The following is a 15006-nucleotide window of genomic DNA, read 5'->3' as shown; positions in this document are numbered from 1 at the left end:
CCCCCCCCCCCCCCCATGGCACCTGCCTGCAGGCACCCAGCTTGGGCAGTCCTGGGAGGTACCACAGCCACGGAGGGAATGACTGGGTCCCTGCACAGCTCTTGCAGGCAGGCAGGCTCCGGAGGTGGGGAGGATCAGGCTTGCCACTTTTTTTTTTCTGTGGAGACTGCCTGGGCTGCCTGCATAGCCCCTGAGCTGCATGGAGCCTGGTGCTTCGCTCCATGGCTGTAGGGCAGCCAATGAAAACTCCTTGGAGGTATTTTAGTTTGCTGGGCCCCAAAGTAATTTAAGGTGCGTTATGCCGCCAAATGTGCTGCAGTTAAATGTGTTGGAATTAACGTGCAAAACACCTCTGACATTTGCAAACACCAACACATTAAAGCGGTGCAAAAGCATTTAACTTGCTTTAAAGGGTGCACACATGCCCCTCATTTCATCTACACACACCCAAAAGTTATGGAATGCCACAGATGAGATTAATGTTTTTCAGAAATAAGTAAAAGTTGTATTATTCTTCAGGTACACAAGGGGCAGAGTTAAGGTTACATGTGGAATGTTACCTTTGATGTTTTCTGTTATAAGATTGGCCAAATCTGAACTTTAGATGCAAACACCCCTAACCTGCAAATATTCATCTCTGTACTCAAAATGCCTGGCTAATCTCTGTCTCCATGTAGAGTTCTGAAATGAAAATCAGGTCTAGACAACTCTGATTTTTCAAAAAGCTTGGCTGTTGATCTAAACTTTATAGCTCAAATCCATCTCTGATTATTGTTGTTATCTAAGCCTAGACAGAATAATTTTAATTCTGAACCATATGACTAGTGTTAACAGCAAGGAGAGTAAACTTTCAGTAGACAATGAAGTCATACAGCAAAAAAAGACAGTTTTTCTGTTTTGCTTGTAAGTCTGCACATCTACTAAATGTTACATTTAACAACATTATCTGTTAAAAAGGGGCCATATGTCAAGGTTTGTTCTGATTTTATTAATTACAGAATTTTTCAATTTCTGCTCTCAAGAAATAATCATTCATTGAGATTTGAAAGTACTTAAAAAAGAGGAAAAATCAGAAATAGTCCTAAATTTTGTGGGGGAGGGACTCTGGTGGGGAGAGGGAGGTTAGCCAAAGTAGCAGCTGCTGCATCATACAACCAATTGTCAACATGCTTTTTGCAGTGCAGCCAATGACACTGCCCCCTGGCCACTGTCACCCAGGATGGTTAGGCATCCTGTTAAATCTCTGCTGGAGATCCTACCAGCTAGAGAGGCATGAGGAGTGGTTTCTGGATTGGGAGCCTGGAGGCTGCAAACCAACCTTTTATGGCCTGCATGCGGCTCAGGGTCTGCCAGTTGGACAGCTGTAATGTCAGTCACTGGTCAAATATGGCATAGGAAGCCATGATCAGAAATTGGTATGAAGTGGTGATTTTTTGTTAGCCTGTATTAAATGAAATTGTCCCAGCAGATCACGGTGTCATGTAGAGATACTGAATCTGGCTTTAAAACAGTGAGCTTGGGCCTTGGAAATGACTGTCTAGTTACAATAGCATGGATTTGCACATAGGCTCGCTTATCCTACTTCTTAGCAAAGTAAATTAAAATACACAGAGCTCCATGTTACTGTACTTAGACTGTTTAAAATAAGCTAAGATGTTGCTACACTACACTGCAGTCTCCCCAGGATATACCAAAAGCACCCTTCCTATGTTGGCACTCCTTTGTCCTCTTGTTGGGCATCTTGACAGACAAGCCAGGGTGTCAGTGTGCAGTGGATGCTGAAATCACATCACAGACTTCGTAATTAAATTTGAGTTTCAGTGACAGACTGGTACATAAGAAGCTTGTACTACCACTACCTGCATCGTACCAGCATGTAGATGAACAGGGGATATGGGCACCACACAGGCAATCCACCACCAGAATATCATTTATGAAAGAATATATAATACTGATATTTTTCTTAATCTCCAGAGAGCGGCTGCCTGTAGAGCAAAGGACTGCATCCCAAGGGATTCCATCAGGTTGCTGAAGTTCCCAAATTTAATTATTCCCCCTGCGTGCCTGTTTTTACTTGAGCCATTATTCCTTCTTTTCTGCTGTCTTGGCATGAAAGCCACATAGGCTAGGGACAGAAAGTACACATAAACCAGTGTATGTGATCAGAAACCAGTTCAAATCTGTAACACACCAAAAGTTTAATGCACATAAACTGTTTTCAAAATGGTCAAAACCAATTTAAAATAAACCTGGATAGATGTCGTATCAAACTTAGCTGATTTAGGTTAAATAAGTTTATTGAACTTCTGTCCCAGATCCTTTCCAGATTCAACTTAACTCAGAGTCCCCCAGCATCCCAGGCTGCTTTGCACCTCCCCTGCAGATCCCACCCCCTCATAGGGTGGGTAGGCTAGCCTTGGGTCAAGCTGTCTGCTCCAGCCAAGCAGAGAGGTGTGCTCTAGCACCCCCCAGCTTCTGGCTTGGGCCATTGCAGGCATGTGGCTGCATTGTGGAATCAAAAGTGAATGTTTGTTCATTTGCTTATCAGTTTAGTCTGCATAGCTTAAACTAATCTGTGAAGATTGAATTGATTCAGCCTCAAGCTTTTTGACTGTCTGCACTTAGCTATAAGGTTCCAAACTTCAGACTGTTTTATTTTTTTTCTCCTTGTCAGAGAGGAACAGTTGACTCATGTCGTTCTAGTTTGGAAAGTTCTGAAGTGGCAAATCCAAAAGATGGTTAAACATTAGAAGAGGCTGACAGTTTAGCTTGTGAGATTAACTAGCCTGGGAAAAGCAATGCTGTACTCTATGGCTGTCCAGACTGGAGAGCTAAGGAACTTGTATTTGCCTTGACAGAGCAGTTCTAAATCTCACTTTTTTATTCAGCCCTTAAGGGACACAAATGCATGTAATTCTAGCAGTCTACCTCCTTCCTCCTACACACATTCTGATTAATATCATGATCTGCCCAGTTCCCTAAGGGAAAAAATCCAGCAATAATGCATTGTTGATTGGTTAGGTGATAATTAAAAGCATTCTCCAGTTCCTTGGTCTCTAATGTTGCCAAATGCCATGGTCGGGCAAAGATTCCTATGGCCCTGTGTATCCTATATTTGTACAGGCAAGACAAAGTTCACTTTTTTCCCCTAAGTGAGAAGTCTTGGGATATATTTCTGCTGAGAGAGAAAGTTGAATGGTAGAAGGATAAAGGGGAGGTGGTTTGGCAGGAGAGGGAGATGGGGGAGAGAGGATAGAATGGTTTCAAGAAGATCTGAGAATGGGCAAAGGAGAGGAAGAAAGTGTACAGTGATGATGACTGGGGGAAGCATCAGGCTTTGAAGAGAAAAGTGGTACAAATCAGGGAAATGTTAGACAGGAAAAAAGAAGATAATTTCTTACACCTGTTAATAGAAAGAGCCTGGGAAGGAGGGTTAGTTGGGTGGATAGAGAGTTTATCTTTGGTTATAGGGAATAATCCATCTGTGACAACCCTCTTGTGCTTGCTCTTTACCACTGCTGCCACCCAGATGCTCCCCATTACAAGCATTTGCATTAGGAATACAGGAAAAATGGTGTTCTGGGAACTGATGGGTTTGTGATTTATTGCCAAACTATAGAAGCAGTAGGTCTGAATGGGTGAAAAGAAAGCATCAGTTCCTTAGGATCTTAGGATCTGTACTCCCTAGATCTGGGCCTTATTTCAGGTTGCGTAAACCACCAGCTGCCTTCCCATCTCCACAGAACTCCTGAGACCCGACTATTTTGTTCAGGGCTGGTGAATTGCCTGGCAAGAAATCAGACCAGCTGGATTCTCTCATTTCTTCATATCAATTCAATTTTCAAGTCAGCAGACAAGAGTCTCAGTTCTGGCTCTCTCCCTTCCTTTCTCTCTCTCTAATGATTTTCAAAACAAAATGGAATCAGCATGAATCCACTGACACCAGGGATTGAGATTCCCCAGTGCAAAACATACTGATGACAATGGAGTTGTTCGCCAGCATCAAGGAGTATAAAGTTAAAAACAAAACAGCATGTGTCTGATTCTCTGGAGAATCTATCATCTGTCCTGAACTGGACAGAGATCCCACATTATTTCTCAGGGTGGAGCAATAGTAATTACTATTTATTTTTAAGAGCCTGTGATGTTTCATGGAAAATATTGAAAGCTATTCTATTTATAAACAGTTCTGATGGCCTGTCTCATCTGTTTCTGTTCCCTTGTCCCTCACAGAATATTATGACAGGATATGGGGAGCAATCAGCAAGAGCTGACAGATTCTTTAAACAAAAGTTAGGTTCAATAAAGCTCTTCAGATTGAGGACTGTCCTTCTGTTCTAAGTTTGTAGAGTGCCTCATACAATGCATCTGTACATGTTATCACAATGAAAATAATAAAATGACATTATATTATAAATAAAAATAACATAAAAATGACTATAAAATGACATTAGACCCTTTCATTCTCAGACTGTGATGCCAGATGAATTACATTGCTATTTCAGATGCCAACTGGGCAGCTGTGCAATCCAGCTGTGTCTTGTTGCCTCTTTCCTGTTCAGAAATAAGGGTTCTGCAACTGGAGCTTAGCTGACACTTCTCTTTCTCTTAAGTGGAAAAGAAGTGAAATAGATTTTCATGAGCTCTTCAGTTTTTGTATAACATGTGCAGGAATTTTCTTTTTCTATTGTTCATTCTCTAGTTTCAATTGAAGCCATTTTTGACTGAAAATTAGGATTTTGAATACATGAAATGTTTGTAAAGTATCTCATGTCTATGGAAATGCTTGATCTTTCACTAAAAGACATGAAAACTAGGGCTGTGCAAAGCTTCAGTACCTGATTTGATTCGGTGGTGATTCAGCCCAATTTGGTGGCCAAATCTCCAAATCTGAATTGAACCAGAGGACCCTTTGATCTCTCCAAATCAAATCGGAACCCGCCGAATCGATTTGGAAAGATTCAGTGATTCAGACACAGACATAGCTTTAAATGTTTTTTTCTATATACCTCTAGGTAGCAGGGGCTCATGAGTGCTGCAATGCTGAGGCATATGAAATGTCCCACAGAAGCACAGGGGGCTTCCCAGTGTGCTTGCCAGCAGACCCGGAAGTGGACCAGAAGCACTTCCAGGTCCAATGGGGAGCATGCCAGGCCCCCTCCCCACACCTTCCCCAACTTGGTGACTATTGCCTCCTGGGTCGGCGGGGCACCCGGGGACCCCCTGTAGCTGATCACAGAGTCGGGGAGGTATGGGGACTCCGTGATCACCTACAGGGGGACCCCGGGTGCCCCCTGACGCAGGAGGCACTAGTCCTCAGCGTGCTCCCTGGAAGACCTGGACGTGGACCGGAAGTACTCTGCTGTCAATTTTTTATATATAAGCCATTGACTTATGTAGGGCTATATGGGTGTGACAGAAGACAATTTTTTTACATATCTGTTTGTAAGACATTGGCATTTTGTATTTGGTGATTACCTAGATCTCTTCAGGTGTCCTCCAGTGTCTCACAGCATGTTTGTTTGGCCCTGTGGAAGTGATACAAAATGGGCAGTTTTTTAAGTGTCTGTGCTTTATACATAAAGGACCCATGTGTGTTAGTCACTCTTTGACCTACCCACTGCCTATTAATGACCTGGGTACTGGCAGAAGAGACTATATCACATAACAGACATAGTCCCACCAACGGACCAAAGAACAAACTGAGAAGAGTTGAAAATGGCAGAAGACAGTGAGTGGGAGTCTGAAGGGCACTATGGTTAGTTAATGTATACAGAAGCTGGTCCTGTGGGGATTTTTTTTTCTTTTAACTGTCTGATGGGTTTTTCCACCATTAGATATTTTTATATCCGTACTTTTTAAATTGAGGGGAGAGGGGGGAACTTCTTGTGTCAGTCTTTAGAGATATGTACAAAAAAGCTAGGCTAAGTATAATACATGTGAAAAGCAGCAGCCTTTGCATGCTGTACCAGTGAACCACAACTGTCTATGCAAGGGGGAAAAGTACTTTCATTCTTAATGAAGAGCGTGTTCGTTCGTTCTGTTGAGCAGAGTGGTGATTCTTTGTAACACATTTTCTGTACTTTAAAAAAATCTCATTTTTAGCAATGTGTTGCTGCCATGTTGTGCAGATTTGATATTCTGAGAGATCATTTTCCTCTGCATATCTCAGCCTAAACTTGTTAATAGATGCCTTCCCATGTCTTATGGGAAAAGATTTTTAAACCTCAGCAGAGACCACAGAGGGACCTAAGACCAAGACTAAACAGTGTACAAAGAAGGAGGAAGGGGCCTGTTGAGACTGTGAGTCCAGTCCTCTATATTCAGATAATCATTTAAGGAATCCCCAAAATTATACTTCCAACCCTCATAACAAGAAGGAATAATGCCCTGAGCCCCCAAAACACCCTCTAATATGCCTCAGGTAAAAAATACTTCTAGTGCCCTACCATTGCAATGGTAGGGAAGCAGGTTGTCAATCTATACTGAGAAGATTCTTGAACTGACAGAGGCCGCGCACGCAAGCGACTTGGTTGTCATGAGCGACTTCAGTTACCCAGACATAGATTGGGAGGAACACTCGGCTAGGTCGGATCAGTCATGTAGTTTCTTAACTGTAATCGAGGAGCTGTATCTGACCCAGGAAGTACAAGTGCCTATCAGAGGTACCGCTCTCCTAGACTTGGTCCTGGCCAAAGCAGATGATCTGGTGTGTGACTTGAACATTGAAGGTAGCTTGGGTGACAGCGACCATGAGCTCATCAGATTCACTGTTTGCCACAAGGTTGACAAATCAACTAGCAGGATTGAAGTCCTGGACTTCAAAAATGCTGATGTCAACGGGCTCAGGGCACAATAGGGGAGGCAATGAGGGACCAGGGAGAGAAGGCGAATGGGGTGCATGAAGAGTGGTCGTTCCTCAAGGATACAATCCTCTAAGCACAAAAGAAAACTGTTCCCATGAAGAGGAAAGGTAGCAGAAGTGCTGGCAAGCCCTCCTGGATCAATAGGGACATCACGGTTCTCTTGAAAAAGAAAAAAGAGGCATACACACAGTGGAAGCTAGGGACAGTCCTCAAGGAGGACTATACAACAGTGGTCTGCACTTGTAGGGAGATGATTAGGAAAGCTAAGGTGACGACTGAGTTCAGGTTAGCTAAGGCTGATCTCGTTTGGCGGGCTTTAAACTAGCTTCATCAGGGGAAGGGGCCGCCCAAAGAGGAAGGGATGTTTTGCCAAGTAGCAAGGCGACAAGAGAAACAGAAACCCAGGTAAGCAACAATGGGCACAGCAGTCCTGGGAGCAGGGGGGAGGTACGTGCACTCTCAGGAGGCCTCACATGTCTGTACACTAATGCATGTAGTATGGGGAGCAAGCAGGAGGAACTTTGCCTTCTGATAGCAGGGAAGAATCCAGACATAGTGGGGCTCACAGAAACCTGGTGGGATCCTACCCACGACTGGGTGGTGGGCATTCAGGGATACACACTATATAGAAGGGACATGACTGGGAGGAAAGGCAGGGGGTCACCCGCTGTGTCAAAGAGCAACTCACATAATCAAGAATTAGCTTTGGGGCAGAGGAAGGTCAGGCAGAGGCACTATGGGTCAAACTTCAGGGGGGGCAAGGGGAAAGGGATCTTACCCCTGATTGTAGGCTGCCACCAAGTCCCCCCTCAGCCTTCTCTTTTCCAAACTAAAGAGTTCCAAGTCCGTCAGCCTCTCCTCATATGACCTGCCCTCCAGGCCTTGTATCATACAAGTGGCTCTCTTCTGGACTCTCTCAAGCTCTTCCACATCCCTCCTGAATTGTGGGGCCCAATACTGGATGCAGTACTCCAGCTGTGGTCTCACCAGGGCTGAGTAAAGTGGGAGGATGACTTCCCTGGTTTTGCTTGAGATGCATCGGTGGATGCACACCATAGTTTGGTTTGCCAGCCACAGCTTTGCATTTGTGGCTCATATTCATCTTGTGGTCAGTGAAGATGCCCATGTCCCTTTTGGTCGTCGTGCTAGCAAGCATAGCACTGCCGAGCCTGTAAGTATGTTGAAGGTTCTTTCTACCGAGGTGCAGCACTTTACACTTCTCTACATTGAAGGCCATCAGGTTTTGGTCAGCCCACCTTGAGAGCATGTCCAAGCTAACCTGTATTCCCAGCCTGTCCTGCATTGTGACCGCCCTCCCCCATAATTTGGTATTATCCGCCAACTTTGCCAGTTCACATCATTTGCCAAATCCAAATCATTAATGAAGATGTTAAAGAGTACTGGCCCAAGAACCGAGCCCTGAGGGACTCCACTGGTCATCCTTCGCCATGTTGATTTGCTCCCATCAACTAGTATTCTTTGGGTCCAACCCTGTAGCCAGTTACCTAGCCATCGGACCATAAGATAATCAAGGCCACAGTTCCCCAGCTTAACCATGAGGGCATCATGGGGAACTAGGTCAAAGGCTTTCTTGAAATCCAGATGTATGACATGCACGTCATTCCCTTGTCCAGGGCACATATTACTTAGCCATAGAAGGAGATTATCACATCAATTGTGGGCCTGTCACCTGCTCCCAGAATGGTTTGTGTCATTTCTGACAGTGTGATCCCCTTGAGAGGGTGAAAAACTGATGCAAAAAAGTCACTTAGAAGATTGGCCCTTTCTTGGGCGTTGGATGTCAGTTGCTCCATTAGGTCTCTCAGGGGCCCAATGCTATCTTCGTTCTTTTTTTGACTTCCCACATATCTGAAGGAGGACTTTTTGTTGTCCTTGATTCCTGTAGCTAGTCTGAGTTCAGTTGTGCCTTGGCTTTTCTGGACTGCTCTCTACAGGTGTGGGAGAGTGCTGAGTAGTCCTCTTTGGTCATGCTTCCTGTTTTCCAACTGGTGTAGGGTTCTCTTTTCAGTTTAATGAGGTCCAACAGTTCTTTGTTCAGCTAAGGGGGCTTTCTTGCCTGTTGACTGAATTTCTTGTGAGGTGGAATGGCTTTCCCCTTTTATGGAGGGAAAGGCAGTACATTTTTCATCCTCATCCATTCTTTGGCCACCATGCAGCTATTGCCAACAAAAAGGCCATTTAATATAAGTTCTTAGGTTTTTGTGATGTGGACTGGAGCCAGCCACTCATTTATACACGTTATTGAACTTGAGCTGGATTAGAATGAATAACCTCCAGCCAAAGGAACACCAGATAATCCATTACCAATCTCCCTTTTGTTCTTGATGAGGGTCTCTTTGGGCACAGTGCCAAGTGGATCTGATACAGAAGCCTCTAGATATGAAAATACTGGAGATGGAGGTTTAAGGGAGAGACAGAATATGTGGGTAAGGTGTGAATGCAGTATCCTTTGTTTACTTCCGTTTAAATGCTCACTCAAGATTTAAATGATATTTGAAATAAAAACTAAGAGGACATTTTTAACAGCATATCTGAACTGCAGTCTGTTTTCCTGTCATTTCTTCTCCCCTGCTGTCTCTTAGTGTTTGTTGTAAGGAGAAGGGACAGAATATCTGCTGCCAGTGTTCTTGAACCTCTTTTCAGAGCTGACTATTTCCCCCTCAACTCAGCTCACCACTTGCAAGTTTCCTTTCTGTTTCTTACCTAATGCCTAAAATTACAGCAAGACCCAGAGTATCTCGTTAAAATGGAAACCTTTTCTGCAAGGCATTCTTTTGCACCCTGTAAAAGTTTTGTGCCATAAATTTGCTCTGGCTTTAATAACCACTTTGCACCAGAGTCATAAATTTAACTAGCTTCATAGAAGAGAGTTTGCCTGGAAGTGGGACACACAAACAGTCCTCTTTCAGACAGGTGCTGACACAGCCTGATACAATTGAGGCCACAGCAATTAGCTTGCCTGCTTCCTTTTAAATTGCCACGAACCTTATCCTGCATTCTTTGTGCCTCTAGAGCTCCTGTTGACATCCAAAGGAGTTTTAGGTCTGGAATGAATGCAGGTTTAGGAAGAGTAATGGTGTGATGTCTCCTCCACTTGGGCCCTAAATGGTTAACCATTTCACTGCCCAGCCCAGCTGCCATCTCTACTTTGTAAAGTCCAGACTTTATTTCATATATTATCTAGTAACAGAGGCACAGAACTTTAGGAAAGTTTTGCTCTGAACTTCACAGCTAGCTGCTACATCTATGACAGGCCAAATAAAAGCTCACATCTGACTGCCTTTCAGCTTTGGGCTTCTCCATTTCTAGCTGTGAAAAAAAGAAAGGAATAATGGCTTGGATGAGGGCCTCAACCTTATTCTACATGACTAAAAGAGAGCTGTAAAGTCTTTAGGCTGCCTTTTGCTCCTGTCATTCACATTAAATCTTCTAGAATAATCATCTCAGAGTATTTCTGTGCTTTATAAAATAATCTCTAAACACTTTGCAAATCTTAATGAATTATAGCAAATAACTTGCTCCGTTACTAAAAGGGTCACTGGCAAAGCTGGAGATGGAATTTAGATCACCTAGTCCTCTGTTGTTAACACTTAACTACTCCTTTATCCAGCTGGCAAACTGCATTGGAGGAAGAGATGAAGAGAAACTGTTATTTGTCAGCCCATATACCTTTTCAATTCATGTTGGTTAAACAAACATAATTACAGATTTGATGCTGCAACTTCCTTTTTGATGCTACCGGACTCACTTATCCAAGTGGAAGCTTGATGTGTATAAAGCACATTCATCCCTTCATTTTAATTAAAGAAAAGCAATCCTCATCACAATATTAGTGCTCTTATAAACTGTCTGCAAACCAGAAAAGATATTGTTCTGGACAAGAGTAGGTGCTTGTTTACAATGAGGGAAGGAAAGTAAACTAGGGAAGAGTTGACATCCACTTGCCTTGGATCAGATTCCTCATTCATTTTTTGTGGACCCCAAAAATTTCAGGGCCTCATCCAAAGCCCAATAGATCATTGATTTATCCAAGTGATTTATGTGGGTTTTAGATCAGCCTTTTAGGGTAGTAAGATGGTCTCCACGCCTGTGCGTTATTTCGATCTGGCTTTGCAATGTCTGTATAGATTGGGCACTTCAGCAGGGCTCTTGGCACTTCTGTCTAATAGCTGATTTAGTCAGCTATTAGATAAAAGTGCAAGAAAAGCCCCACTAAAGTGTCCAGTCTGTTGAGTGAACCATGTCCAACTAACATGATGCCTCTTCTGGGCATATGCTGGGTGTGTGAAGTTTAAAGTGAAGTGCCATTTTTAGGGGATTTTTTAAGTCTGTAAGCAACCCATGTTCCTCTATTGAAAGCCCATTTGGCTTGTGTAGGATACTCTATTGCTGCTTTGTTGCAAGGCATTACAGGTTTCCCTTGCTTTATGCGCCTTCTGTATGTGCGAATTCACTCTTATGCAATGACCCTTTTTATTCCCAAAAATTCGTTATATGTGAGGTAAATTCACTCTTATGCTATCACTGTGGTGCAAGCCTGCAGTCAGCTGCTTTGTGCAGTGCATTGTGGGAGTGAAGGGCACCAAAATATAGTCTTCTGTGTGGACCTGTGCTCCTTGCTCATTATCTGTGACATGTTTCTGTAGTTGCCATCCCCATTATGATAGTGCCCTGTGCTTGTGTGTACTGTCTGCGGTTGGTGAGTACCAAAACAGTTTTGTAAAAGTGGTAGAAATGGGTCTGGGGGTCAGTACAGTCGAGGTCTTGGAACATATCCCTATTTGTTACATTGTAAAGTGGGTTCCCTTTATGCAAACTTGAGTTATGTGGCATTTTCCAGGAATTCATGTACATCATAAAATGAGGGAAACCTGTACTATATTTCTGCTGTTTATATTTGTTTGCCTCCGTTTAAGAGCACATTAATGAATAAATAGTATTTGGAGTGACAGTAAATAGAAGAATTGTTAATAGAATATTTGAATTTTAACATATTTTCCTGATGTTTTCTTTTTCCTGACTATGATGCATCTCTTATTATCTGGTATTGTTTGAGGAGAAGGTACATACTAATAGCTCTCATCATCCTTAAATTTTTGCAAAGCCAGGTTAGCTGAGCTCACCACTTGCTAGTTTGGTTTCTTGTTTTTTGATTCACAAGTGGAAAAGTGATGAAGGGGGCTGCTTCTGAGTTTGCAGACGGCCTGAACCAGTGGCTCGAGCTGAGATGTCAACATCCCTTTTCATCTTAGCAAATAAATAAACCAGAATAAATTATCAAAGTGTAAATGAGAACATTAACTATTTTTACTATGGCTTGTTTTAACAGAAATGTTTGACTATTCTGGAATTTTATTTGGAGAATAATATCTACTCATTTGTTTTTTCACTGCACCTTCTATTTCCCAGTTTGACTGGGTCTCTACACTATATCTGTGTGCATACTTGCGGAGGTCATTTTAGGGATTTTTTGTGCATATCAGCACAAAAGTTGAAGGAAGAAAATCTATTAAGGTACATACCCTGGTGGGCAGTGAAGGATTCTTCCACAGTTTATTTTCCAAACCTTTGTCCAGATTTAGATTTGTCTCAAGTGGTGGGTATTTCACTACTGTCCTTGGGAAGCAATCATGCCGCCCAACGTGTCAAGAAGTTTCCTGACATCCAGTCTAATTTTCTCTTGTTTGGATTCAGTCCGATATTCTTAGTTTCTCCCTTTCAGATGACCTCCAACAGCTCCTCTCTTTACTCATACATCAGTTCCATCTACTTCCTTAATCACTTTTGATGTTCTTCTCTGAATTTCCTCCAATTCATCCACATTTTTCTGTTGTTGAAGTACCAGCTGGAATAAAAACAAATCAGCCTTCTATGTCTACATCTTATATGGAACATGGTATTCAAGAGAGAAAAGCCTGAGGCTTTTGTCAGCATGTATAGATAGGTCTCCAATTTTAGTGTTAGAAAAATAAGGTGGAATGGTAGTTTAGCAAGCCAGGTCATGCTGCATTATTGGAAATGCCTTTGCCTATGTTATCATTACTGATCAGAGCAGAGTATGCAAAAAGTATTTTCCTCAAAGGTTATAGAAAGTTCACGTGATTGAGAAGATACTGAAACTGTACTTCCAGTTAGAGGGCCAGTTTCATCCCTGCTCTACAAGTTTTACAGAATCTGTCAAATGTCTAGTAGTATGGATTGTTGTTTAATTTTTAGATCAGAGGCATGATTACCATCTTTGCTGGCTCCACAGTTATGCCCCATAAACCTCATTCTTTATTGTTCCTTTTAAGAACTTCTCTTTGCTAATCTGCTTCCTTGTTTTCCTAGCCCTTGGAAACTGGGACCTAGAAGGCAGGAAAGCAGAGTTCAGGCAATTGAAAATGTGAGCTAAATTTACATGTGAGAGATGATTGCTTAGCTCATGGAATTAACTGGGAAACTTGATAATGGTTGCTCAGCAAACATGTATCTCGGGCGCAGTCATAGCAGATTGGACTGAATATATCTGTTTGTTTTTAGTTTCAGGAGCACCTGGGAGCAGGAAGATGGAACCTGGGTGTATGATGGCAGCACTGGGGAACACATGGAGTCACAGTGTCAACACTAGGCTCATACTGCAGTATCATGACTTGCAGACAAGAAAGGTGAGAAATTAATGGGGGAGAGGAGAGAGATACTCAAATGCATATAATTTTCAATTTAGAGCCTGGTCTCACTACCATTGGGTGCTTCACATTCTTGAAAGCAAAATCTAGAACTCTTGGTTCCAAAATACCTTTTATTAGACCAACCGAGACCAACTGAGAAACTGCAATTTTTTTTTCTTTTTCTGCAAGCGTTCAGGCTCATGTGCTTGTCATCAGGCTCAGGGAAAGTTCAAGATGGTAAAAAGTCCCCACAGGCAGGAAATAAACTTCATTTTTGCACAGAGGAAGCAGAAGCTGGAAAACTGACCCTCTGGGCCCATGAGAGTCTCTTTGGAAGTTTGCTCTTTGTTGTGTAGATCAAGCAGGATTTCTTCCCTGGTGGTGTCAGATGGCAGGTAGGGAGATATAGAAGTTAAGTTTATAATCCAAAATCAGCTAAAATTTGGCATCTTCCATGTTTCAGGTATGTATGTGGTAGCTGTGTTGGTCTAAGACAAAAAGAAATGCAAAAATCTAGAACTCCTGGTTCCAAAATGATACTTTTTATTAGACCAAGTGAGAAATTGCAAAAAAAAAAAATCTTTTTCTGCAAGCTTTTGGGCTCTTGAGATACAGATGCTAATAATTTGAATGCCATGACCCTCGGTAGGAGAGATGGTCCTTTCTCTGCCTGTCTGCGGCCCCTGTGCTAACTTCTTTTTTTCAGTCCTACATCAAATTTCTGCTGTATTAGGATAGAAATCATTTTATACTGTGCAACTGTTTCCAAGTGAAATTTCACTGTATGCACGTACAAACATAAAAGCAAACATAGAGGCAATTTTCCAGAAGCATATTACTGTTAGGGAGAGAGTTCCCCATTTTCACTGAGAAATGTCGTTTCAGTGAAAAACAGTGACTTTTTTACTTGCAAAAATGATTGTTTCATTTCTGAGGATCCCAATGAAAAACTTTGGGTGGCAAGATGAAAAGGAGCTTGCTTTTTTAAGAATCTAACAAAATTCATGATGTAATGTCCTCCTTTGGGCTATCTGTGGTTGGAATCTCTCTGGGCTTCACATACTTCACTATTATGATGAGGTAACTCTCTCCAAAGATCCAGTCCCTCCCTCTAACGTTACTGATTTCCTGTTCCTTAAAGTAGTAATATTGTCAGAAAAGTGATTGTTTAAAACTTGCACCTTCTTAGTCTTCATATTTGCTCCCCATGTGTCTTCAAATCAGAGCTGCTGATTTTGCTGACGCAAACCAAGGTTTCTCGCTGTTAACCCTTACACAGCCACAGGAAGAGCAAGCAAGTCTATTCTGCCATGCATGTCATCATAAAGTTCTAACTTAAGTATTTTTATTACTGGAGCTGATATGCGATGGGAAATAGTATCTAGCTAGAGCTTCAGATTCCAGGCTGTTTTTTAAAAATGAATCTTTTGACTCTCATTCAGTGAGTGGGACATTTAGTCTTGAGTCAC

At 42.4% G+C, this 15006-nt stretch overlaps 1 protein-coding gene across 9 annotated transcripts in view; it reads left to right on the top strand.

The window, feature by feature from the left end:
• Positions 1-15006, top strand: part of RAD51B (RAD51 paralog B) — a 764912-nt gene that overhangs the window by 496830 nt on the left and 253076 nt on the right. For 8 of the 9 annotated variants that reach the window (XM_019519177.1, XM_019519179.1, XM_019519173.1 and 5 more), the window contains one exon: positions 13410-13530. The exons of the other annotated variant lie outside the window; for it this stretch is intronic. In XM_019519177.1, the coding sequence (XP_019374722.1) occupies positions 13410-13530 (121 nt within the window). The remainder of the gene's footprint in view (positions 1-13409; positions 13531-15006) is intronic. 9 annotated transcript variants of the gene reach the window in all.

The sequence above is a fragment of the Gavialis gangeticus genome, unplaced genomic scaffold, assembly GCF_001723915.1.
Source record: "Gavialis gangeticus isolate Ggan-Ray unplaced genomic scaffold, GavGan_comp1, whole genome shotgun sequence".
Lineage (NCBI taxonomy): Eukaryota > Metazoa > Chordata > Crocodylia > Gavialidae > Gavialis > Gavialis gangeticus.
The sequence above is the reverse complement of the archived record's forward strand: the minus strand, read 5'-3'. Positions and strand labels throughout refer to the sequence as shown.